Consider the following 27776-nt stretch of genomic DNA (forward strand, 5'->3'; position numbering starts at 1 on the left):
GAAATGTTTCCATACATCTAGAAGCTCACTCACTGAATTAGGATGAAGCCGCCTGGTATTCACATTGTTCAGCATTATCTTTTAGCAGTAGAAGCATGTGGGGAAGTATTGAGGTCTCTGTCTGCATGTCACACTTGTAGCTTGAGAACGGCTCATCTCATTTTAAAACTGTGTACTTGGTGTCTCACACGATCTGGGGACATATGAAGGTGCATCAACGTATTCATCACACTGACAGTTTTGAATTCACAGCCATGACAGGGGACTAGATTACTCACATAGTGTTCATTTAGTAACACAATGTCAGAGGACAAGGGTTTCACGCTGTAAACAGGGAGCAGCTGAACAGAGGAGTCTCTTTACCTGGGAGGTATTGGTCCACACAGCGCCACACAGCAGTTCGTGACAATGCTCCCATGGCTGTAGGGATTGTAGTTTTCTTTGCCTCTTTTAGTTGACCACGATCCCTTAATCTAAAACAAATAGAAAATTAGTCAAGTGATCTGTAGGAAAAAATTCTGATACAATAATAAATCTCAAGCCATCAGCTCTGTTAGGTCCTGGAATATGACTTTGTGCAGCTCAACTCGGGAACTATTCCATACGGACGTGCTTAAGCTATTCAGAGCTGGACATTGGTTTTTGAAGTCCAGTAAACCCAGGTGAAATGAGTGGACAGGGTGTAAGCTGTGCACGTCACTGGATAAGAGTGCTCTCTACAGAGAGACTTGTGGAAGCCCTGATCTTGTACCCATGTCCAATCTGCCCAGGTTCTGATCCAGGCAGATCCCAAATTCCACGTCTCACTCATTTTACAACTGAAGGAGCTTTACCAGAGCTACAGTATCATGCAATAGTAACATTAGTAATCAGTAACATGAAAGCACTTCAACACTCACGTCTTCATTGGTGGTTTGATTGGAGCTGATCAGGTATGTGTGAAATCCTGAGAGACCGACAATAGACCATACAGAGAAGAAGCAAACGACTGCTTCCAGCACAGTGATACAGAGTCAAGGAAGAAGCAAAACAATCCCAACTCAAGCTACAGTCTGTAAAACACTATGATATCACAGCTGGACTTGCACTGTGTGAAATCCCAGAAGAGAGGTGCCATCACACACCCTAGAGCTGCTCACAGCACTGAGCTCATTCCCAGCAGGAAAGCCTCAAACTTAATATCAAGCTAACTGCACTTCCGACTCACTGCAAATGATTTACTGACATGGAGTCGACTCAGTATCCTCCTGCCCTGCTAAATAAGGATCCTGACACACTATAATCCCAGCCAGGCTCTCCCTGTGTGAAGACTGGGCACACAGGTAACAGCAGTTCATGCTGAGCCAAATCCAGTGAAAGGATATCTAGCAGGACTGTCCTTCAGTGCATTCAAGAATCCTGTCTGATGAGACCCTGAAACACAAGAGAGTAAAACACAATAGCACAGAACACACAATACAATGGATTCGATATATATATATATATATATATATATCTATATTATATATATATATGAATATATATATATATATATATATATAGATAGATAGATAGATAGATAGATAGATAGATAAAATCTGGGAAGGAATTACAAGACAGACATGCCTTGGAGTATATCTGCTCTTTTCCCTGCAAAAACCAAAGTTCCAAATGGAGTTAATTCCAGACTGAATCCGTTTGGTGAACCCTAGTCCAAAGTGAAGCTATTCCCATTCATGGAAAGTTGCATTTTGAGATCCCCTGACTGTTACTCTGTGGAGTCTGGTCTTGCTGTAGTGCAGCGAGTGAAGATACCGCTATTGATTACAGTTGATTGGAATGTTACTCTGTGGAGTCTGGTCTTGCTGCAGTGCAGCGAGTGAAGATACCGCTATTGATTACAGTTGATTGGAATGTTACTCTGTGGAGTCTGGTCTTGCTGCAGTGCAGCGAGTGAAGATACCGCTATTGATTACAGTTGATTGGAATGTTACTCTGTGGAGTCTGGTCTTGCTGCAGTGCAGCGAGTGAAGATACCGCTATTGATTACAGTTGATTGGAATGTTACTCTGTGGAGTCTGGTCTTGCTGTAGTGCAGCGAGTGAAGATACCGCTATTGATTACAGTTGATTGGAATGTTACTCTGTGGAGTCTGGTCTTGCTGTAGTGCAGCGAGTGAAGATACCGCTGTGGATTAGAGTTGATTGGAATGTTACTCTGTGGAGTCTGGTCTTGCTGCAGTGCAGCGAGTGAAGATACCGCTATTGATTACAGTTGATTGGAATGTTACTCTGTGGAGTCTGGTCTTGCTGCAGTGCAGCGAGTGAAGATACCGCTATTGATTACAGTTGATTGGAATGTTACTCTGTGGAGTCTGGTCTTGCTGTAGTGCAGCGAGTGAAGATACCGCTATTGATTACAGTTGATTGGAATGTTACTCTGTGGAGTCTGGTCTTGCTGCAGTGCAGCGAGTGAAGATACCGCTATTGATTACAGTTGATTGGAATGTTACTCTGTGGAGTCTGGTCTTGCTGCAGTGCAGCGAGTGAAGATACCGCTATTGATTACAGTTGATTGGAATGTTACTCTGTGGAGTCTGGTCTTGCTGTAGTGCAGCGAGTGAAGATACCGCTATTGATTACAGTTGATTGGAATGTTACTCTGTGGAGTCTGGTCTTGCTGCAGTGCAGCGAGTGAAGATACCGCTATTGATTAGAGTTGATTGGAATGTTACTCTGTGGAGTCTGGTCTTGCTGTAGTGCAGCGAGTGAAGATACCGCTATTGATTAGAGTTGATTGGAATGTTACTCTGTGGAGTCTGGTCTTGCTGCAGTGCAGCGAGTGAAGATACCGCTATTGATTACAGTTGATTGGAATGTTACTCTGTGGAGTCTGGTCTTGCTGTAGTGCAGCGAGTGAAGATACCGCTATTGATTACAGTTGATTGGAATGTTACTCTGTGGAGTCTGGTCTTGCTGCAGTGCAGCGAGTGAAGATACCGCTATTGATTACAGTTGATTGGAATGTTACTCTGTGGAGTCTGGTCTTGCTGCAGTGCAGCGAGTGAAGATACCGCTATTGATTACAGTTGATTGGAATGTTACTCTGTGGAGTCTGGTCTTGCTGTAGTGCAGCGAGTGAAGATACCGCTATTGATTACAGTTGATTGGAATGTTACTCTGTGGAGTCTGGTCTTGCTGCAGTGCAGCGAGTGAAGATACCGCTATTGATTACAGTTGATTGGAATGTTACTCTGTGGAGTCTGGTCTTGCTGTAGTGCAGCGAGTGAAGATACCGCTATTGATTACAGTTGATTGGAATGTTACTCTGTGGAGTCTGGTCTTGCTGCAGTGCAGCGAGTGAAGATACCGCTATTGATTACAGTTGATTGGAATGTTACTCTGTGGAGTCTGGTCTTGCTGCAGTGCAGCGAGTGAAGATACCGCTATTGATTACAGTTGATTGGAATGTTACTCTGTGGAGTCTGGTCTTGCTGTAGTGCAGCGAGTGAAGATACCGCTATTGATTACAGTTGATTGGAATGTTACTCTGTGGAGTCTGGTCTTGCTGCAGTGCAGCGAGTGAAGATACCGCTATTGATTACAGTTGATTGGAATGTTACTCTGTGGAGTCTGGTCTTGCTGTAGTGCAGCGAGTGAAGATACCGCTATTGATTACAGTTGATTGGAATGTTACTCTGTGGAGTCTGGTCTTGCTGTAGTGCAGCGAGTGAAGATACCCCTGTGGATTAGAATTGATTGGAATGTTACTCTGAAGAAAATTGGTAGCAGCCTTCTATTTGGAATCTTTAGTGAACATGAATGGGAGCCGGACTGGCATCACAAAGAGAACCGTGAGTGAGCTGGGCTTTCATTTATGAACTTTCATTTTGGGGTAATCTATGGACTCTGCTGATTAGGGAATGCAGTGCTATGATTGTTCACTGTTAATTGCTTTGTTCATTAAAGCAGGCTTTGCCTTATCTTTACACACATACACACACACACTGGTTTGCAAGAAGTATTCACCCCTTACCAATAATGTCACATTTTGTTGAATTACAAATAATGTGTGCACAGTTTTTCAAACATTCTTTTTTTATTCAAAGCTATAGTGGTTAAACTGAACACTGTTATATGAGGAGGAGGTTAAATGTCAGCAAAACTTGCAAAGAAAATGAACAAAATGAAATTTACTGGTTGCATAAGTATTCAGCCCCTTAAGTCAGTACTTGGTAGAAGCGCCTTTTGCAATAATTACTGCTATGAATCTTTTTGGATAGTTCTATTAGCTCTGCACAGTAGCATGGTGAAATTTTTGGCCATTCTTCATGGGAACATTGCTCTAGTTCTGACAGGTTTGTTGGGGATCGTTGATGAACTGCAATCTTCAAGTCTCGCCATAAGTTTTCGATTGGATTCAAGTCAGGACTGGGCCACTCAAGAATATTAATTCTCTTCTTCTTCTTCAACCACTCCAGTATGACTTTGGCTTTCTGCTTCGGGTCATTGTCTTGCTGAAATGTGAATTTCCTCCCCAGTTTCAGTCTTACCTGACTCAAACAGGTTTTCCTCAAGGATTTGCCTGTATTTTGCACCATCCATTCTCCCCTCTATCCTGACAAGCTTCCCAGTCCCTGCTAAAGAGAAGCATCCCCATAACATGATGCTGTCACCACCATGCTTGACAATTGGGATGGTGCAGACTGGGTGATCTGCAGTGTTGGGCTTGCGCCAGACATAACACTTGAAATTTAGACCGAAAAGTTTAATTTTTGTCTCGTCCGACCACAAAATCTTTTTCCACATGTCTGCAGTATCATCTACATACGTGCTTTAGATGAAGTTTTTTGAGTAATGGCTTCTTTGTTGCCACCCGTCCATACAGGCCAGCTTTGTGTAGGAACCGGCTTATTGTTGATGTGTGAACACTGACTCCCATCTCAAACACAGAACTTTACAGATCTCTCAAGGTCACTGTTGGTTTCAGGGTGACTTCCCGAACCAGTTTCCTGCTTGCGCGGCTGCTCAGTTTGGGAGGGCGACCTGATCTGGGTAGTGTCTGGGTGGTATGATGCATCTTCCACTTCTTAATGATGGACTTCACTGTGCTGAGGGATACAGCACCTTTGAAATTTTCTTGTACCCTTCTCCTGCTATGTGCCTCTCTATCACTTTATCCTTGACTTGTCTGAAAAGCTCCTTAGTCTTCATGGTTGCTTTGTTGGATCACTATGTGAGTTGCTGCTTGAAAGTCTTTATATACCTGAGGGTAATTATCTACAAGTTAAACCACTTTGAGTAAACACAGGCTGAAACCATTTCACTAATTTTGTGACCTTTCAAACAAATCATTTGCACCTCAGCTGATTTAGGGCTGCAGTAGCAAAGGGGTTGAATACTTATGCAACTGAGATTAATCTGTTTCTCTCTGTAAATCTTACTTATTTATATTCTATATGCATTTTTTAACTTTATCAATGTGGAGTAGTTTGTGTAGATTCTACATGTAAAGTCTTATTTGAAAGCGTCGTGGAGTACGCTCAGATGCCAACAAAATGTGAAAACTTCAGCAAACCACTGTGTGTGTATGTATACATATATATATATATATATATATATATATATATATATATATATATATATATATATATATATATATAGAGAGAGAGAGAGAGAGAGAGAGAGAGAGAGAGAGAGAGAGAGAGAGAGAGAGATGCTATAGCATTCTATTCCATGTCTGATGCTGATGTCACATTAGTACAGCCTCCTGATTGGAGGCTGCAGATGATACTGCACCTTTTTCCTATATACACGCTCCAATCTGGTTTATTCCTTGAAATGCAATGATATTTATTCAATGCACAGCCATCTTAATGATGTTAAAAAGCCCTGCTAACAATCTAAAATGTGCCACCCGAGATAACTTACACAGCAGGTGCACAGGATCAACACCCTACTGTACAAGTGCACTTACAGAACCAATGCAGTAGAGGGGCTGAATGGATGCCCAGGTTTAATACTTAGGGCTGTGTCTGGTCTCAGTGATGCTCTGTGTACACGGGGTTACTCTCTACTGATGCCAGGTTTAACACTCAGGGCTGTGTTTGGTCTCAGTGATGCTCTGTGTACACAGGGTTACTCTCTACTGATTCCCAGGTTTAACACTCAGGGCTGTGTCTGGTCTCAGTGATGCTCTGTGTACACGGGGTTACTCTCTACTGATTCCCAGGTTTAACACTCAGGGCTGTGTCTGGTCTCAGTGATGCTCTGTGTACACATGTGTCTGGTCTCAGTGATGCTCTGGGGTTACTCTCTACTGATTCCCAGGTTTAACACTCAGGGCTGTGTCTGGGCTCAGTGATGCTCTGTGTACACAGGGTTACTCTCTACTGATGCCAGGTTTAACACTCAGGGCTGTGTCTGGTCTCAGTGATGCTCTGTGTACACAGGGTTACTCTCTACTGATGCCAGGTTTAACACTCAGGGCTGTGTCTGGTCTCAGTGATGCTCTGTGTACACGGGGTTACTCTCTACTGATGCCAGGTTTAACACTCAGGGCTGTGTCTGGTCTCAGTGATGCTCTGTGTACACAGGGTTACTCTCTACTGATGCCAGGTTTAACACTCAGGGCTGTGTCTGGTCTCAGTGATGCTCTGTGTACACGGGGTTACTCTCTACTGATTCCCAGGTTTAACACTCAGGGCTGTGTCTGGTCTCAGTGATGCTCTGTGTACACAGGGTTACTCTCTACTGATGCCAGGTTTAACACTCAGGGCTGTGTTTGGTCTCAGTGATGCTCTGTGTACACGGGGTTACTCTCTACTGATTCCCAGGTTTAACACTCAGGGCTGTGTCTTGGCTCAGTGATGCTCTGTGTACACGGGGTTACTCTCTACTGATTCCCAGGTTTAACACTCAGGGCTGTGTCTGGTCTCAGTGATGCTCTGTGTACACAGGGTTACTCTCTACTGATTCCCAGGTTTAACACTCAGGGCTGTGTCTGGTCTCAGTGATGCTCTGTGTACACAGGGTTACTCTCTACTGATTCCCAGGTTTAACACTCGGGGCTGTGTCTGGTCTCAGTGATGCTCTGTGTACACAGGGTTACTCTCTACTGATTCCCAGGTTTAACACTCATGGCTGTGTCTGGTCTCAGTGATGCTCTGTGTACATGAATACAACACACACACAACATCTTATCAACCTGTCTATAAAAACTATAACTTATGTTAACATCTTTCATGTAATCAAAAGAAACTACAAAATAAGATCACAAATGTGTACCCAAAGCCATAACAGTAGCACAGTATTTCATGTTAGATACTGAAATGTGACATTTTTCAATAATTGTGAGTTTTTTGTTATTTTTTTATAAAGCAACTAGCTGGCTCACTGGTTTAATTCTCTCGTGCAGTTTACTTACGGTGGATGATGTGGGCGATGACAAAGGCAAATATAAAGATGGTCAGGAAAGACAGCGACAAAATAAACATGTAGAAAAAGCGGTAGTTCCTTTTCCCCACACAGTTACCCACCCACGGACAGTGGTGGTCAAACCGCTCTGCAACGACAAGTCAGGAAGAAAGCATTACTTCATTCGTTCTGCTGGTTTTAGAATTCCCTGATCTGTGAAAAAAGAAGCAGGACATCAATGCCACCAAAACACTATATCTGAGTAAATGAAGAAAGGAAAGAGGAAATGATATACATGCAGGGTGATTAGAAAGTAAGTTTACCACATGAGATATGGTGTGTTGATGTGGCAAACTTATTTATTTTTTTAATTTTTAATTTAGTCATCGGTTTTTACCCTGGTTCTCCCCCCAATTTGGAATGGCCAATTATTATTTTTATCCCGGTTCACCGCTGCAACCTCCCCAACGACTCGGGGAACGGAGGCTGAAACACACGTCCTCCGAAACGTGTTCCTGCAAATCCATCATTTTTCACACTGCGGATCCACAGCAAAGCCACCAGACCCATAGTGCCGGAGGACAACACAAATCTGAATGGCTCCACTGCAGACCTGCAGGTGCCCTATCAGCCACAGGGGTAGCTGGTGTGCAGTGAACCGTGGACTGTCCTGCTCGGCCAATTGTGCGCCACCCCTAGAAACCCCCAGTCATGGTCGGCAATGACACAGCCTGGATTCGAACCTGCACTCTCCAGGCAATAGGGCGCATCCTGCACTCCACGCAGAGCGCCTTTACTGGATGCGCCACTCGGGAGCACCTCAGTAAACTTACTTTCCAATCACCCTGAATATTGAGGCTTTGCACGTGATGTCATGGTGGCCACGTCTGCCATTTTGATGGTCAAGCGAGTGTTGGTCACAGCCTGCAGAAATTGGAGCATACATTAATACGACAGTTCAGTTAGAGAGACTATATTTATTTATTTATAGTATTCCAGAGACTTGTTGTGCAGTTGGATGCTCAAATAAAAGAGGGAGGAAGGAAGGAGTTTCTTTTTACCAAATTCCTGTCCAAGATGAACGGACCCCAGCCTGCCAAAAACAAAAATACAGCAGAGTGCTTCTGAACAGCTTCATCACATTTCACTGTAAAGACACACAAAAAAATTGTACAACAGATGTTTGTTTCATCAGTACATTTTGCCAGCCTGTCTTTGTACTCCATTGTACTTTGCCGTCATTGTAATATGAGATTTCTGAGAAATTCATTTCTCGGGGCTGTACAAGCACTAGTCCGATCGCTTGCATGTTGGGGGCAAACACACACACACACACACACACACACACACACACACACACACACACACGCGCGCACACACACACGCGCACACACACACGCACACACACACACACACACACACACACGCGCGCACACACACGCACACACACACTATTCTATTTGATTGCTTAAACTGGATAGGTGCCAATACTGCAGCAATTATACTGAGCATAGAAACATCTATCATAGAACAAAAATAAAAAGCGCGATGAGAGGAGAACGCAGTTGACCAAACCACAGAGTTGAAAATTCAATTAAACAGTGCTGAATGTGTTAGGGTTAGTGTGGAGGCCGGAATCGGACGATTTTGTGTTTGACCTGCGACCTCTTCTTGACTTCATGAAGGTGACAAAGGAACACTAAGAGAAGAGTTCTGCAATCTTGGCTTTTTAACTCCTTTTACTATTCATGTAAAATGTCTCTTCCAAGAAATGTGGGAAAGAGAATTGGACTGGGATGAAGAGCTGCCACCAGACTTGTCTGACAGATGGCAACGATGGTGTCTAGAGCTGCCACATTTACACCACTCGTCCATACCAAGATGGTATTGTGCAAAAACGAAGGGGGGGCTTCACGTGTTCTGTGCATCACGTGTTCTGTGCATCACGTGTTCTGTGATGCAAGTGAAAGAGCATACAGCGCAGTGGCCTATTTATAGTGTAAAGCTAGCAATGGGAAGGTGATTACAAGCCTGGTTGCATCGAAATCCAGAGTGGCCCCTCTGAAGAAAATCACGCTTCCTCGCCTTAAACTGTTAAGAGGATTGATAGGATCCAGACTGGGGAGCTCTTTGACCAAGCCTCTACAGATGGAGCGGACGCAAATGTACTGTGTGTGTGGACAGACTCGATGATAGTTTTGCACTGGATATGCAGTACAGCACAGAACTGGAAGACGTTTGTAGCTAACAGAGTGACAGAAATTCAGTCGCTGACTTAACTATTGTCCTGGTCACATTGCAGCGGGAAGTATAAATCTGCAGATCTCCCCAGTTGAGGACAAACGATAGTCAACTTAAAGGAAAGCACGCTTTGATGGAAGGGACCCTTGTGGTCGACTGCTTTAGACGAATGTATGAAACTTTGAAGAGCTGAGCACCATTCTGACTAAAGTAGCGGCAATTCTCAAATGAGGCTGACGAACCACAGCCACCAGCGCATTTCCTAGTTGGACAACGACTCACCTCATGACCACCTCAAAACTTTCCAGCAGTCGATCAGCCACCTAACCCCAAAAGGGAAGAGATGTCCCAGGAGGTGGAAATACTGGCAAAGACTCATGAACAGTTTCTGGACCTGCTGGCAAAAGGAGTACTTGCTGGATCTCAAGTCAGCACAAAGCAGCAATGCAACACAACCTACCATGCTGCGCATGGGTGATGTAGCCCTCATCAGCAAGGACAAGCTGCTGAAGCAGATGTGGAGAACTGGAAGAGTCATGGAACTGTTTTCATGGATGTGACGGACAAGTTAGATCCTGTTCCCTACGCTTGTCCTCTGGGACTCTGTTGAGGCGCCCAGCTTTTGTACCCTCTAGAAATCTAAACTAAGGACCAAGTTCATGGGGCTGGAGCGTGTTGTAACTTTCTTTAAGGTTCTGTTAAGAAGTTTGAGTTTATTGAATGACTACAATGACCAAAAGCCTTTGATTTAAAAGGAAAGAGAAAGACAGGAAATAGAACAGGAAGAGCAGCTCTGATGTAATAATACAAGGGGCATGGCAGCTCTGTATGAATAAGCATGGGGAATGGCAGTTCTGATGGAATAAGCACGGGGAATGGCAGCTCTGCATGAATAAGCATGGGGAATGGCAGCTCTGATGGAATAAGCATGGGGAATGGCAGCTCTGTATGAATAAGCATGGGGAATGGCAGCTCTGATGGAATAAGCATGGGGAATGGCAGCTCTGTATGAATAAGCACGGGGAATGGCAGCTCTGATGGAATAAGCACAGGGAATGGCAGCTCTGATGGAATAAGCATGGGGAATGGCAGCTCTGAAGGAATAAGCACAAGGAATGGCAGCTCTGATGGAATAAGCACAAGGAATGGCAGCTCTGATGGAATAAGCACAGGGAATGGCAGCTCTGATGGAATAAGCACAGGGAATGGCAGCTCTGATGGAATAAGCACAAGGAATGGCAGCTCTGTATGAATAAGCACGGGGAATGGCAGCTCTGATGGAATAAGCACAGGGAATGGCAGCTCTGATGGAATAAGCATGGGGAATGGCAGCTCTGTATGAATAAGCATGGGGAATGGCAGCTCTGATGGAATAAGCATGGGGAATGGCAGCTCTGTATGAATAAGCATGGGGAATGGCAGTTCTGATGGAATAGGCATGGGGAATGGCAGCTCTGTATGAATAAGCACGGGGAATGGCAGCTCTGATGGAACAAGCATGGGGAATGGCAGCTCTGCATGAATAAGCATGGGGAATGGCAGCTCTGTATGCATAAGCACGGGGAATGGCAGCTCTAAAGGGATAAGCACGAGGAATGGCAGCTCTGATGGAATAAGCACAGGGAATGGCAGCTCTGAAGGAATAAGCACAAGGAATGGCAGTTTTGTATGAATAAGCATGGGGAATGGCATTTCTGATGGAATAAGCACGGGGAATGGCAGCTCTGTATGAATAAGCATGGGGAATGGCAGTTCTGATGGAATAAGCACGGGGAAATGGCAGCTCTGAAGGAATAAGCACGAGGAATGGCAGCTCTGAAGGAATAAGCACAAGGAATGGCAGCTCTGATGGAATAAGCACGGGGAATGGCAGCTCTGATGGAATAGGCACGGGGAATGGCAGCTCTGTATGAATAAGCATGGGGATTGGCAGCTCTTATGGAATAAGCACGGGGAATGGCAGCTCTGTATGAATAAGCACGGGGAATGGCAGCTCTGTATGAATAAGCATGGGGAACGGCAGCTCTGATGGAATAAGCATGGGGAATGGCAGCTCTGTATGAATAAGCACAGGGAATGGCAGCTCTGATGGAACAAGCACCGGGAATGGCAGCTCTGATGGAACAAGCACGGGCAATGGTCAGTGGTTAGAACACCACAGATGGAACTTGAGTGAAAGAATCAAACACAACAGCAGTATACCAAGTTTGCAGACAGCAATCTCAAAGCTTGCAGTCTGTCATTATCATGGCCGGAGGATGAACCCCTAACCAAACTGCATCTTCTGAACCCTACCCTAACCAACTGCATCTTCTGAACCCTACCCTAACCAATCTGCATCTTCTGAACCCTACCCTAACCAAACTGCATCTTCTGAACCCTACCCTAACCAAACTACATCTTCTGAACCCTACCCTAACCAAACTACATCTTCTGAACCCTACCCTAACCAAACTGCATCTTCTGAACCCTACCCTAACCAAACTACATCTTCTGAACCCTACCCTAACCAAACTGCATCTTCTGAACCCTACCTTAACCAAACTGCATCTTCTGAACCCTATCCTAACCAAACTACATCTTCTGAACCCTACCCTAACCAAACTGCATCTTCTGAACCCTACCCTAACCAAACTGCATCTTCTGAACCCCTCTGGATTGTTGTTGTGTTGGAATGTCCAGTTCTGAACTTTAAAATCCTTTGGTATGCTATGGAATCCATTTTATCATTAATTACAACAAAGTTTCCTGTACCATTACAGGAAAGGACAGCCCCATAGAAGGGGGGTGACCAACCATTACCTTAAAAACCTACCTAACAAAAAAGGCATTTCTGAACCTACCCTAAACAACTACAAGGGGGGGTGGAACAGACTGGCTATAAGGGGCAACTACATTCTGAACCGGGAATAAGGGGGGGGGGGTAAACAAACTACATCTTCTGAACCACTACCAGGAACACTACATCTCAATGAACCCTATACCGAACCAAACTGCATCTTTGAACACTACCTTAAACATTGGGGACTTTTGAACCCTATCATAACAAACTACATCTTCTGAACCATACCTAATTTAAAGGGGACGAAACTGCACAAAATGAACTAAGAGAAAAAGAACCCCTCTGTTGGAGTTGTTGTGTTGGAATGTCCAGTTACACTTTAAAACAAGTTTTGTAATGGAGGGTTTCAGATTACTGGCCAATATCTTTTGGTATGCTATGGAATCCATTTTATCATTAATTACAACAAAGTTTCCTGTACCATTACAGGAAAAACAGCCCCAATGAAGGATATTACCTCCTCCATGCTTGACAGTAGGTATGATGTTCTTTTCTTTGTACGCCTCACCAGACTTTCTGCAAACGTAAGGATTAACAGCATGACCAAATAGCTCGATTTTTGTTTCATCATTCCAACCTCTGACTAGAACTCATATTCATTATTCAAATGCCGTTTTGCACATTTGGAGTGATTGTCCTTGTGATGTTTTCAGAAGACTAGCTTTTTCTTGGCTTGCAACCATTGAGACCTTCACCATGCAATACTCGACCTATGGTTGAAATGGACCATTCATCAGTGAATTTCACATCGCGACCCTGAATAGTGAATAGTGGGGTCTCTGCCTATGGCTAAAAATACACAGATACAGCCACACAAGCTGCGCTCACACTAGCTGCAAAGAAACGCTCTATTTGTGATTTCCAGCGTTTCCTGTAGTACTGAAATCTGTGTTTTGCACTGTTTAATACATGTATGTTACTGAGCAACAAAAAAGGAGGCGGCACAAAAAGTTTTCAGCTGTTTGTTCACTTTTCTTAAAACAAACAAAACCCTAAAAACGCTTAAAAAAGATCTAGCATTGATGCGGCATGGCTGTAATGGAAAGTTGCCAGCACTGCACCTCTATGAGTTTTTGTAACAATACATTTGAACTGTTCATTTTGTAAATTATGCATGTGCTGAAAAATGGTTTTCCCCTGTAAGGCCCATGAAAATGAACTTTTCTAAATTCTACCACAAGGGGGCACATGTCCTAGTCAAAACGCCAGTCACAGCATTTAGTCATTGTTTGAATTCCCGTTAGATTTTAAAAGGAACATCTGCTCTCGATGCAGTAGAAGCAGATTTGCAGATGGGATTGGCACTTTGATAAGGGACTGCTTTTGAATCTGTATTATGTTCACACCACACCTGATTGCATTCCTCATATTCAATTAAAATCCATGCCTGTAACTTTGCTTAGTACTAATGTGCATTAACACATACATCAGCACATGTGTTCTGTAACGTACACCTTCAGATCTAGTAATGATACTGTGTCCCCTTTTCAGAATGTAATTCAAGCAGCTAGACATGGGTGTTTGTGTGACTATGAAATACTGAAGCGCCTTGCTGGGGGCGCTATGTAAGGGACTGGAATCTCAGATGGAATGGTTAGTAAGCGTGAACAATGGCACGTGAAACCAGGGTGAGGTGTGTATGAATGATAGAAGAGGGTTTGGAGATATGGCTGCAAGTTACACCAAACGTAGCCGAAAAGTGGTAGATCTTTATTGGACAAAGCCCATTATCAATAGATAATCCGTTTGGTTGTGGCAGGTGTTGGATTTGTGAGTGTTTTTTACCCAACCTCTAAATTTGCAATTACAATTCCTCCACTGTGTCAAACTGAGTTGTAAGACTTGATGAATGTAGCCCAGTGCTCCTGAAGGAGAGACTAGACTCAAGGGAGTATGGGATGTATGACAGCAGTATCAGGAAGACTGCAGGCTTACACTCTGGAATGGTTACTCACCCACACAGTTGTCACAAAGGCTGCAATGAGAGGCGCGAGGAGGTCGGAATATTTTGCAGGTGAAGCAGTATTTCAGTTTCACACTCTGTCCGTTGATGGTCACCTCTTTGGTCCTTGGAGGGGGGCGATATCCTCCTGAGCTGGAGCCATTGGCAACATCTGAAAAAAGAAATGAGCAAAAACACATTCCAAATGGGTCAGGGTAGCGGGAAAAACTACACTGCAGTTCTATCTATTTTAACATCATGGTCTGTTCAAAATCCACTGAAATTCAAGGCTAGTCTAAATCACAGGTTCCCATGTTTCAGAAAGCACAATGGAAGCCCAATTTTGGGGCTCCCGAGTGGCGCATCCAGTAAAGGTACTCCGCTTGGAGTGCAGGATACGCCCTATAGCCTGGAGATCGCAGGTTCAAATCAAGGCTGTGTCACTGCCGACCTTGACCAGGGGTTCCTAGGGGGCGGCGCACAATTGGCCGAGCACCGCCCAGGTATGGAGGGACTAGGTCGGAATCCACAGTTCATCGTGCACCAGTGACCCCTGTGTTGTCCTCCAGCACTATAGGTCTGGTGGCTTCACTGTGGATCTGCAGTGCGTAAAAAGGCAGATTGGCAAAAACACATTTCGGAGGACACGTGTTCCAGCCTCCGTTTCCCTGAGTCGCCAGGGGGTTGCAGCGGAGAACTGGGATAAAAAATAATAATTGGGCATTCCAAATTGGGGAAAAAACCATGGTGAAAAAACCTGATTTAGACCTGGGACAGTGGAATATTCAAAGGGATACACTCAAATGTGGCTGGTAACCACACTGTTTACTTGCTTAAAGAAAAAAGTCATGATTTGCTTTGGTCTAAAGCTGGGTTGATATCAGTTCTTCACTGATATTATGAGCTTTACAGAGTTTCCCATCAAAGACTTTTTTTTTTTGCAAACAAAATCAAAACATCCCTGGGGGCATAATGGATGAATAGCATCTCAAAAGGAAGTAAAATTGGTATGTGAGAAAAATCTTTATCATTGATATGGTAAGAGATTAAAAGAATGAGGCAGTGGAATGGTAATATTTTACTGTCAAACACTGGCAATGGAACTGCACTGAAAGAATCACTCAAACATCGTCTCACAGCGCGCGCCAATGGAACTGCACTGAAAGAATCACTGAAACATCGTCTCACAGCGCGCGGCAATGGAACTGCACTGAAAGAATCACTGAAACATCGCCTCACAGCGCGCGGCAATGGAACTGCACTGAAAGAATCACTGAAACATCGTCTCACAGCGCGCGGCAATGGAACTGCACTGAAAGAATCACAGAAACATCGCCTCACAGCGCGCGGCAATGGAACTGCACTGAAAGAATCACAGAAACATCGCCTCACAGCGCGCGGCAATGGAACTGCACTGAAAGAATCACAGAAACATCGCCTCACAGCGCGCGGCAATGGAACTGCACTGAAAGAATCACAGAAACATCGCCTCACAGCGCGCGGCAATGGAACTGCACTGAAAGAATCACAGAAACATCGCCTCACAGCGCGCGGCAATGGAACTGCACTGAAAGAATCACAGAAACATCGCCTCACAGCGCGCGGCAATGGAACTGCACTGAAAGAATCACAGAAACATCGCCTCACAGCGCGCGGCAATGGAACTGCACTGAAAGAATCACTGAAACATCGTCTCACAGCGCGCGGCAATGGAACTGCACTGAAAGAATCACAGAAACATCGCCTCACAGCGCGCGGCAATGGAACTGCACTGAAAGAATCACAGAAACATCGCCTCACAGCGCGCGGCAATGGAACTGCACTGAAAGAATCACAGAAACATCGCCTCACAGCGCGCGGCAATGGAACTGCACTGAAAGAATCACAGAAACATCGCCTCACAGCGCGCGGCAATGGAACTGCACTGAAAGAATCACAGAAACATCGTCTCACAGCGCGCGGCAATGGAACTGCACTGAAAGAATCACTGAAACATCGTCTCACAGCGCGCGGCAATGGAACTGCACTGAAAGAATCACTGAAACATCGTCTCACAGGCTAGAAAACAGGTCCAAATTCTAATTCACTACAGAACCTTTTAATTACAGTATTTTGGACTGTACAAAATGTAAATACTTTCCATTTATTAATAACTGCACTGAATAATAATAATAATAATAATAATAATAATAATAATAATAATAATAATAATAATAATGTTTCTAATTCACTACAAACATTTTAACCACGGTGTTGACCACATACAACTGGTGTTATTACCAAGAAAACACCTAAGGAATAAGTACTAATAATAATAATAATAATACTACAACATTTTAACTGGTGCCAATACAACTGGTGTCACATAATGTCAATTACAACGGTTTGTTGTCCTTTTGAGCCAACAGTGCCTGTGCTGGTACACTTTTTAAATTATTAAATCGTTTTTAATCCGTACGTAATTATTAAACTATTGTGTGTCTCAGATCAGGATTCACAGACTCATACCTTAATGACCACTAGAAAACAGAACACAAGAAACAAAACCTACTGTACATCCCACCAGCCAGGAAATGTATTCATCCTGCCCTGTTAACTCTACTAGGATATCGGAGACGTGCTACTTGCATACATTGATGCAGGCTCAGATTGATTTCCTAATACACTGCATTGCACTGCTACAGTAAATACATTGCATTGCTACAGTAACTACATCACATTGCATTGCTACAGTAACTACATCACATTGCATTGCTACAGTAACTACATCACATTGCACTGCTACAGTAACTACATCACATTGCACTGCTACAGTAACTACATCACATTGCACTGCTACAGTAACTACATCACATTGCACTGCTACAGTAACTACATTGCATTGCTACAGTAACTACATCACATTGCACTGCTACAGTAACTACATCACATTGCACTGCTACAGTAACTACATCACATTGCACTGCTACAGTAACTACATCACATTGCACTGCTACAGTAACTACATCACATTGCACTGCTACAGTAACTACATCACATTGCACTGCTACAGTAACTACATCACATTGCACTGCTACAGTAACTACATCACATTGCACTGCTACAGTAACTACATCACATTGCATTGCTACAGTAACTACATCACATTGCATTGCTACAGTAACTACATCACATTGCACTGCTACAGTAACTACATCACATTGCACTGCTACAGTAACTACATCACATTGCACTGCTACAGTAACTACATCACATTGCACTGCTACAGTAACTACATCACATTGCACTGCTACAGTAACTACATCACATTGCACTGCTACAGTAACTACATCACATTGCACTGCTACAGTAACTACATCACATTGCACTGCTACAGTAACTACATCACATTGCACTGCTACAGTAACTACATCACATTGCATTGCTACAGTAACTACATCACATTGCACTGCTACAGTAACTACATCACATTGCACTGCTACAGTAACTACATCACATTGCATTGCTACAGTAATTACATTGCATTGCTACAGTAACTACATCACATTGCATTGCTACAGTAACTACATCACATTGCATTGCTACAGTAACTACATCACATTGCACTGCTACAGTAACTACATATTGCTACAGTAACTACATCACATTGCACTGCTACAGTAACTACATCACATTGCATTGCTACAGTAACTACATCACATTGCACTGCTACAGTAACTACATCACATTGCACTGCTACAGTAACTACATCACATTGCACTGCTACAGTAACTACATCACATTGCACTGCTACAGTAACTACATCACATTGCACTGCTACAGTAACTACATCACATTGCACTGCTACAGTAACTACATCACATTGCACTGCTACAGTAACTACATCACATTGCATTGCTACAGTAACTACATCACATTGCACTGCTACAGTAACTACATCACATTGCACTGCTACAGTAACTACATCACATTGCATTGCTACAGTAATTACATTGCACTGCTACAGTAACTACATCACATTGCACTGCTACAGTAACTACAACACATTGCATTGCTACAGTAATTTCATCACATTGTATTGCAATAATGTCATGATCTTACTGGGCTTTAAACTGTCATGGCAAACATGGCTTTGAATTGTGAGAGTGGCAGTTTGGTTAAAGCCTGTCATGCATTATTATCGTCAGTTCCACATATAAATAGGTAGCTCAGCTGTAAGACGAGAGAAATGAGGGACAATTATGTTTGATTTTAGTCTTTTTCTGAAGAATGAAAAATGCAATTCTAAGGTAAAGTACAAAGCACTCCAAAGACACAGCAGTACAATAATATTTTGCACAATAATAGATGCTACAGTTGTGCAATATGATAGAAAAGACAGAGCCAGGGCAGATCACTGGGGTTTCATCAATGCTCATTTTATAAGCGTTTGTTTGGCAAGTTTGCTTCTACGTTTTCTTGTGAACTGACTTTGCTTTCCCATTGCACTGAAACAAACGAAAGATATGCAAAAGAGTACATTTTTTTTTTTTTTATTTGTCTATTTAAGCCTGCCTATTACATTCAACAAATAAACATGTCTTACAAACCACAAAGTTACCAGGCAGCTCCTGTCACACGTAAGCAGAGCAATAGAACAAGAGACACTGGTCTGTGAAGCTCATTCAAGTTGGGTTTGTTTGTACCATTTTCTTGTTTTATTTGCAAACAAGCATCATTTGAATTGCATGCAGCTGGCAATCTGAGAACAATGGAAGTGTTTGAAGCTGCCAGACCCCTAACATTCAACAGTTCAGTGCACTTCCTTACAGCAGATAGAGGGCTGCTTCCAAGTCACATTCCACGTTAACATGCCATGCAATTCAATGCAACAGCTCGAGTCAGGATACTGAGCAAAATCAACAAAGGTTTGTTACCGTTTCTCATCTGCCATATTACATACCGCGCTGGACAAATGTTTGGCATCTACAACAAGCTCATTGCTTCATAAAGTCGGATGAAACCTGCTGTATAACGTTATGTTAACACATTGAATTACATAATGCTTTGCTGTCTTTCATATACCCAACAGAAAATTGACAAATTGAAAAATTTGACATTTCAAAATCTAACATGAAATACTCTACTATTATCTGGCTTCTGGTAGAGTCTTGCGATATCATTTTGTTGTTTCTTTGATAAATTATGTTTGTGCATAGCATGTGGGGTTCATAAGGTCATCATGAATACAGAAATGTATTGAAGACCTGTTTCTATAGAAAATAATGGATATAGAAATACCTAAAAACTAGCATGGGACCCCTTTGTCATTTCTTTAATTTTACAGTAATGTTAATGAAATATCATCAAAAACAAATGCAGACATTTCTATGGATATAATAAGCTTTAGCAAACATATTTTGTTGAATGGACACAGACTGTGTGGACTAATGATTTTTCTTGTACTTGCCAGGTGGAAAACAATATTCTAATGCATATGGATGTAAAACCATACAATAGAAACCAACAGACAGTTTAATGAATCCCTTCAAATGTTGTTGCAATGTGTCTTTGTGGCAAAGTGGCTGGTGGAGGGGAACGATTACAAACAAACACAACACGTAATTCTCTGTAACAACGAGAGCTCCTCTCTCGCTCCTTCTCTCTCCGAACGTTTACCCAAACGAAGGAAAAGATCAGCGTTACCCTGGCCCCTATATGTAATCCAGCATGATATAAGAACATAAGAAAGTTTACAAACGAGAGTAGGCCATTCGGCCCATCTTGCTCGTTTGGTCGTTAGTAGCTTATTGATCCCAAAATCTCATCAAGCAGCTTCTTGAAGGATCCCAGGGTGTCAGCTTCAACAACATTACTGGGGAGTTGATTCCAGACCCTCACAATTCTCTGTGTAAAAAAGTGCCTCCTATTTTCTGTTCTGAATGCCCCTTTGTCTAATCTCCATTTTTGACCCCTGGTCCTTGTTTCTTTTTTCAGGCTGAAAAAGTCCCTTGGGTTGACATTGTCAATACCTTTAAGAATTTTGAATGCTTGAATTAGGTCGCCACGTAGTCTTCTTTGTTCAAGACTGAACAGATTCAATTCTTTTAGCCTGTCTGCATATGACATGCCTTTTAAGCCCGGAATAATTCTGGTCGCTCTTCTTTGCACTCTTTCTAAGCAGCAATATCTTTTTTATAGCGAGGTGACCAGAACTGAACACAATATTCAAGATGAGGTCTTACAAGTGCATTGTTCAGTTTTAACATTACTTCCCTTGATTTAAATTCAACACTTTTCACAATGTATCCGAGCATCTTGTAAGCCTTTTTTATAGCTTCCCCACATTGTCTAGATGAAGACATTTCTGAGTCAACAAAAACTCCTAGGTCTTTTTCATAGATTCCTAGATAGATAGATTTTCAGTATCTCCCATATGATATTTATAATGTACATTTTTATTTCCTGCGTGCAGTACCTTACACTTTTCTCTATTAAATGTAATTTGCCATGTGTCTGCCCAGTTCTGAATCTTGTCTAGATCATTTTGAATGACCTTTGCTGCTACAACAGTGTTTGCCACTCCTATTTTTGTGTCGTCTGCAAAGTTTGCTTACTATACCAGAATCTAAATCATTAATGTAGATTAGGAATAGCAGAGGACCTAATACTGATCCCTGTGGTATACCGCTGGTTACCACACTCCATTCTGAGGTTTTTCCTCTAATCAGTACTTTCTGTTTACTACATGTTAACCACTCCCTAATCCATGTACATGTGTTTCCTTGAATCCCAGCTGCATTCAGTTTGAGAATTAATCTTTTGTGCGGGACTTTGTCAAAAGCTTTCTGGAAATCTAAATAAACCATGTCATATGCTTTGCAATTATCCATTATCGATGTTGCATCCTCAAAAAAATCAAGCAAGTTAGTTAGGCACGATCTCCCTTTCCTAAAACCATGTTGACTGTCTCCCAGGACCCTGTTACCATATAGGTAATTTTCCATTTTGGATCTTATTATAGTTTCTATAAGTTTGCATATAATAGAAGTCAGGCTTACTGGTCTGTAGTTACCTGGTTCAGTTTTGTTTCCCTTTTTGTGGATCGGTATTACGTTTGCAATTTTCCAGTCTGTTGGTACCACCCCTGTGTCAAGAGACTGCTGCATGATCTTGGTTAGCGGTTTGTAAATTACTTCTTTCATTTCTTTGAGTACTACTGGGAGGATCTCATCCGGCCCAGGGGATTTGTTTATTTTAAGAGCTCCTAGTCCCTTTAACACTTCTGCCTCAGTTATGCTAAAGTTATTTAAAACTGGATAGGAACTGGATGACATGTGGGGCATGTTGTCAGTATCTTCCTTTGTAAAAACTTGTGAAAAGTAATCATTTAATATATTTGCTATTTTTTTTTCTTCATCTACGATTTTGCCATTTGTATCTCTTAAACATTTAATCTCCTCTTTGAATGTTCGCTTGCTGTTGTAATATTGGAAAAACATTTTGGAATTGGTTTTAGCTCCCTTAGCAATGTTCATTTCTATTTCTCTCTTGGCCTTTCTAACTTCCTTTTTGACTTGCGTTTGCAGTTCCGTGTACTCTTTCTGCGCACTTTCTTTTTGGTCCTTTTTTAATGCTCTGTAAAGTGCCTTTTTTCCGCTGAATATTTTTTTTTAATTGATCTATTAAACCATTTTGGCAATTCAGTTTTACATTTAGATTTGTCTACTTTAGGGATGTAATTGTCATCTTCAGCCATGCATTTTGATTAATTATTTCCAGCTGTCCATATGGTCCTTTGCAAGGTGCCGGTAGTATACCAGAAAATACCACAGTTTTGGTTTTCTCTTTTAATTTCCTTCCTAGCTCTCTGAATTTGTTTTGTAGGGATTTTGGTCTGTCTCTTCCAATGTTGTTTGTACCAATGTGGACGACTACTACCGGATCGTCTCCTGTTCGTTCTAGGAGCCTGTCCACGTTCTCAGTGATGTGCTTGACCGAGGCTCCCTGAAGGCAGCACACTGTTGTAGTAAGGGGGTCCAAACTGCGAATTGAACTTGCTGTGTTTCTCAATATGGAGTCCCCAACAGTCATTACCTCCCTTCTTTTTGCTGTCTGGTCACCACTGTCAATAGGGTCCTGGATATTGTTCCTTTCATTCTCTTGTTGTTGGTTCTGCTCATCAAAATTCTGAAGTGACTCAAATTTGTTGGTTGTTTTGATTTCTGGTGGTTGTGTTTGATGAAGTTTCTTTTTTTCCCTGCTTCTGCCTACCTGAACCCAGCTGTTCTGACCTTCTGTCTCCCTGGTGGCTTTCAGTCTGTTAGGGGTGATGCAGACTTCCATGAATTGTGGGTGTGCCAGTTCCTCAAGATCCTGTTGCTGTCTCACTTCTTCCAGCTCCATTTCTAGCATACTTACTAGTTTATGCAAATCCTGGATCGCGCGGCACTTTACGCACACTTGGTTTAGCTCCGCTGGGTTTTCTCGGATTTCCCACATCAAGCAGGTGTCACAGATTACTGGCTTGAAGACCATGTTGAGGTTTTTTTTTTTTTTTTTGAAGTTTACTTTCTTCTGCAGCCGTCAACCTGCTTTCAAACTGCTTCGAAACTGCTCTGTACTTTTCCAGGCCTGTACTTCTCCCACTCGCTGTCGCTTCCACTCGCTGTCGCTGGGAAGACTGCCTCGTTTAACTGCGTTGTTCTGCTGTGCTGTTGGCTCCTCCCCTCGCCCGTGTCTCAGAACGGCGCTGAATTTGAATCAGCTGCTCCGAGTTTCAGCTTGTTTGTTAGTTTCCCTAATGTCCTGTGTTTTCTGATTAAAGCAATTCAAGATGCAATTTCTCCTTACTGCTTCTAAACTGCTCTGTACTTTTCCACGACCTGTACTTCTCCCACTCGCTGTCGCTTCCACTCGCTGTCGCTGGGAAGACTGCGGTTGCAGCTGCCTTATTACTTGCAGCTGCCTCTCGTTTACCTTTCAAATCAATACGGTCTTACAGAGTCTCACTTCTTTCCAGGCTGACCCACTTCCCTGACCCGGAAACGAACTGTCAGGCCAGCCCTTCCAGATACTTCTCCTCTCGTTCTTTAGCGCCCTCACAGGTCAGGAGGAAGATTCATCACCAGAACTCATCTTTCCGTCACAGTCTTGCATGCATTCCCACATGAGCAATGAGCTCCGGTAATGTGATATTCCACTAATGCAGTGTATCTATACACATTCCCACCTGAGCAAAGAGCTCCAGTAATGTGATATTCCACTAATGCAGTGTATCTATACACATTCCCACCTGAGCAAAGAGCTCCAGTAATGTGATATTCCACTAATGCAGTGTATCTATACACATTCCCACCTGAGCAAAGAGCTCCAGTAATGTGATATTCCACTAATGCAGTGTATCTATACACATTCCCACCTGAGCAAAGAGCTCCAGTAATGTGATATTCCACTAATGCAGTGTATCTATACACATTCCCACCTGAGCAAAGAGCTCCGGTAATGTGATATTGCACTAAGGGATCCTTGAGCGAGTGGTACATCGCCAGCTCTCTGCTTTCCTGTCAAAACATACCCTGCTCGACCCACTCCAATCAGGTTTTCATCCAGCACACTCCAGAGGCTAATGCACTAGCTTTCTCCTCGTTTGCATTGCTTTCAGCAGGCTGTGGGAGGAGACTAATGCACTAGCTTTCTCCTCGTTTGCAATGCTGTCAGTGGCCTTTGGGAGGAAGCTAATGCACTAGCTTTCTCCTCGTTTGCAATGCTGTCAGCAGCCTGTGGGAGGAAGCTAATGCACTAGCTTTCTCCTCGTTTGCATTGCTGTCAGCAGCCTGTGGGAGGAAGCTAATGCACTAGCTTTCTCCTCGTTGGCAATGCTATCAGCAGCCTGTGGGAGGAAGCTAATGCACTAGCTTTCTCCTCGTTTGCAATGCTGTCAGCAGCCTGTGGGAGGAAGCTAATGCACTAGCTTTCTCCTCGTTTGCAATGCTGTCAGCAGCCTGTGGGAGGAAGCTAATGCACTAGCTTTCTCCTCGTTTGCAATGCTGTCAGCAGCCTGTGGGAGGAAGCTAATGCACTAGCTTTCTCCTCGTTTGCAATGCTGTCAGCAGCCTGTGGGAGGAAGCTAATGCACTAGCTTTCTCCTCGTTTGCATTGCTGTCAGCAGCCTGTGGGAGGAAGCTAATGCACTAGCTTTCTCCTCGTTTGCAATGCTGTCAGCAGCCTGTGGGAGGAAGCTAATGCACTAGCTTTCTCCTCGTTTGCAATGCTGTCAGCAGCCTGTGGGAGGAAGCTAATGCACTAGCTTTCTCCTCGTTTGCAATGCTGTCAGCAGCCTGTGGGAGGAAGCTAATGCACTAGCTTTCTCCTCGTTTGCAATGCTGTCAGCAGCCTGTGGGAGGAAGCTAATGCACTAGCTTTCTCCTCGTTTGCAATGCTGTCAGCAGCCTTTGGGAGGAGACTAATGCACTAGTTTTCCCTTGAGACCCAGCAGTGGCCATATACTGTATGTCACTCAGACTGGGTTTGGATCAATAGGCTGGATTTTCTCAGATTTGGAAAGAAAAGACCAAGTAGCAATTTTGTCTTCCTCTAGCCTTACAGTCAATAAAAAATAGATATTTTATTATTATTATTATTATTATTATTATTATTATTATTATTGAATATGTAAAACAAAATATTATTAAAAAGTTATACTTTTAAAGTTATACTCTGAGGTTTGTAAATCACCCATTCCTTGTTTTGTATCTGCATGATTGGCTTGTAGTCTAGCTACAGTACCGTTTACACGCATTTCTTTTGTTTTCTTTTATTTTACTTACTGCTACCCAGGTCCCACTCGAGAAAGTCGCTCATTACATGCTCCTCTGTGTTCTACCTCTATGTCAGTCTGTGCTCTAAAGGACCTGTGTTGACAGGTTGAGAGTCTCCAGAGAGATGCTCTAATGGACCTGGGTTGAGAGTCTCCAGAGAGATGCTCTAATGGACCTGGGTTGAGAGGTTGAGAGTCTCCAGAGAGATGCTCTAATGGACCTGGGTTGAGAGGTTGAGAGTCTCCAGAGAGATGCTCTAATGGACCTGGGTTGAGAGGTTGAGAGTCTCCAGAGAGATGCTCTAATGGACCTGGGTTGAGAGGTTGAGAGTCCTACAACTTTAAACTGAAAGCTGTTGAGCTCGCATTTGACTAGATGAGGACACATAGCAGTGTAGCATGGAGAGGGAAATAATAGCAAGAGAGAAATGTCAATTCAACATGAGGAGGTCCATTTAATTTCCCTTTCTTTTCTTACAGCAGTTTCTAAGACTCGCACGGCTGAACTCTTTAATAAACGCTGCGTTTCAGTCTCTTCAACCAGCAAGACAACTAAACCGTTGCAGTCTCCTGATCCAGGCAGGGATCTGCGAAGAAGATGAGTTGATCCTGTGGTTAGCCCCTAAACAACAAGGGGACAGCGAGAGCTACACTAGCTTCTTCTCCCCATCGACACTCCAAAATTGCTCTTGCTAATTCATAGATATCACTACATACTGCTGTGTACCTACGGTATGCTGCACCTATCTGAGCTGGGGTAGAGACAATATGTACATGTTTCATTACTGACAGCAGTGTTTATTTAAGGGAGGCATCTATTACAAAGTAACATTGAGTGCGGCGCTTTTTCAAAAAAATACGGGCTGGATGGATGGATGGCTTGGGTAGTGTGTGATAAGAGAATGTAATAAATATGTGTGATGAATTCTCATTTATCACACACTACCCCATGCAGTACTTTTTATAATCTCTGGTGAGGTAGGGTTGGAACTGCTCGCGCTGGCTGGGGTCGCTCTGGTGCTGGAGTGAGTGAGTGCATGCTTCCCCTATCAACTGGCTGTGTATTACAGGAAATATCAACCGGATGAGCCCACTGCAAAGATTACTCACCAGTTAATATATATAAATAAATTGGAGAGAAGGGCTATAGTGGAAAATGATTGCACTGAGGGTAGACTATTGTTTCCGACAGGGGGTTACAATGCCCGAAGCCGCAGGTTGAGGGCATTGTACCCTGGAGGAGTTATTGTTTTTGTACTAAATAGCAGGCTGTATAAAAAAAGTACTGAAAAGTATAAATCCTACACAAATCACCCTGTAATTAAGACTATGGTAGATGATGTACCAGCAAGAAGGTAAAATTACCTGCATCATCTTAGACTTTATTAATATAAAGATGTAGTTCTACAACTCAAGACGATCTCTGTTCGGGCCTCAGATCTTAAGACCCAGTCTTTGAAAATGTAGTCGAAAGCTGTTGGAACAGCATTTAAATTACTCAGCTGCTTAGATGCATCACCAGGTGAAGGCGTTTGGGACTCTTCTTGGATCACACAGTGCACTTGCACTGTTTGCACAGCTGCAATGGTTTCTAGTGCAAGTTTCTCAAGAGTGTTGGATTGCCCAAGCCATTTTACATTGTTAGACATCCCTACAATGAAGCGGCAGGCAGAACCCTGTCCCAAGGGTTTCTGCAAGAATCTCTGGATAACAAGCATGACGTTCTACTACTACGGTGCCAAATAAAAACCAATACAAGAAAGAAAGAAAAATGAAAAAGGAACACACAAAACATGGTACACAGAAAGAGAGGACAGGAGACAGAGAGACAGACCCTCACTGTTACCTATCTGTCTCTCCAGGTCTGAGAGAGGAGTCAGCGAGGGAGAGGACAGGAGAGAGAGAGAGACAGACCCTCACTGTTACCTATCTGTCTCTCCAGGTCTGAGAGAGGAGTCAGCGAGGGAGAGGACAGGAGACAGACCCTCACTGTTACCTATTTGTCTCTCCAGTTCTGCTGCTTCATGTGCGGTGGCTCGGGGCAGAACTCCGGGGTCACTGAAACTGGTCCTCAGCAGGGTTCCCATCACAAAGAAGAACAGGATCCCTCCTATCACTGGCACAGCGGGGGTGATGTGTACCACTAGGTATGGGCAACTGTGGAGAAAGAGCAAGGGAATAAACACGCTGGATTGTGTAAGAGAAAGAACAAGGGAACAAACATGCAGGAGAGGCTACTAGTCTTTGCGCTTGGATTCAAGACAAATTTAGCTTTAACTGTTTTGCACAGCATCATTTTTTTTTTTTTATTGGATCTTCTGTTAAAAATCCTAATGTTTGTTCCTGATTTTGAAAAACTAAATAAATATTGTTGCTGCTTGATTTACTGTAGATCAATGAGTCTGTGATAACCAGTTAAGAAATGAGGTTGCCGACTGCACCACTAATAGACATTCTTACTTCTTCAAAGTATGTCTATTGAAAGTGAACACATACAGCCCCATGGAGCTCAATGGGCTTGTATAATTCTGGAATGCTAGCAGAGGTTCTACACATGCA

The 27776-nt window shown here is 43.1% G+C and overlaps 1 protein-coding gene across 4 annotated transcripts in view; it reads right to left on the bottom strand.

Moving 5' to 3' along the window:
• Positions 1–27776, bottom strand: part of LOC121315378 (palmitoyltransferase ZDHHC14-like) — a 75920-nt gene that overhangs the window by 20476 nt on the left and 27668 nt on the right. For all 4 annotated transcript variants that reach the window (XM_041249408.1, XM_041249409.1, XM_041249410.1 and 1 more), the window contains exons 2-7: positions 27214–27374; positions 14433–14591; positions 7405–7542; positions 1365–1413; positions 900–1002; positions 364–473 (exon numbers count right to left, since the gene is read on the bottom strand). In XM_041249408.1, the coding sequence (XP_041105342.1) occupies positions 364–473; positions 900–1002; positions 1365–1413; positions 7405–7542; positions 14433–14591; positions 27214–27374 (720 nt within the window). The remainder of the gene's footprint in view (positions 1–363; positions 474–899; positions 1003–1364; positions 1414–7404; positions 7543–14432; positions 14592–27213; positions 27375–27776) is intronic.

The sequence above is a fragment of the Polyodon spathula genome, chromosome 5 (assembly GCF_017654505.1).
Source record: "Polyodon spathula isolate WHYD16114869_AA chromosome 5, ASM1765450v1, whole genome shotgun sequence".
Classification (NCBI taxonomy): Eukaryota; Metazoa; Chordata; class Actinopteri; order Acipenseriformes; family Polyodontidae; genus Polyodon; species Polyodon spathula.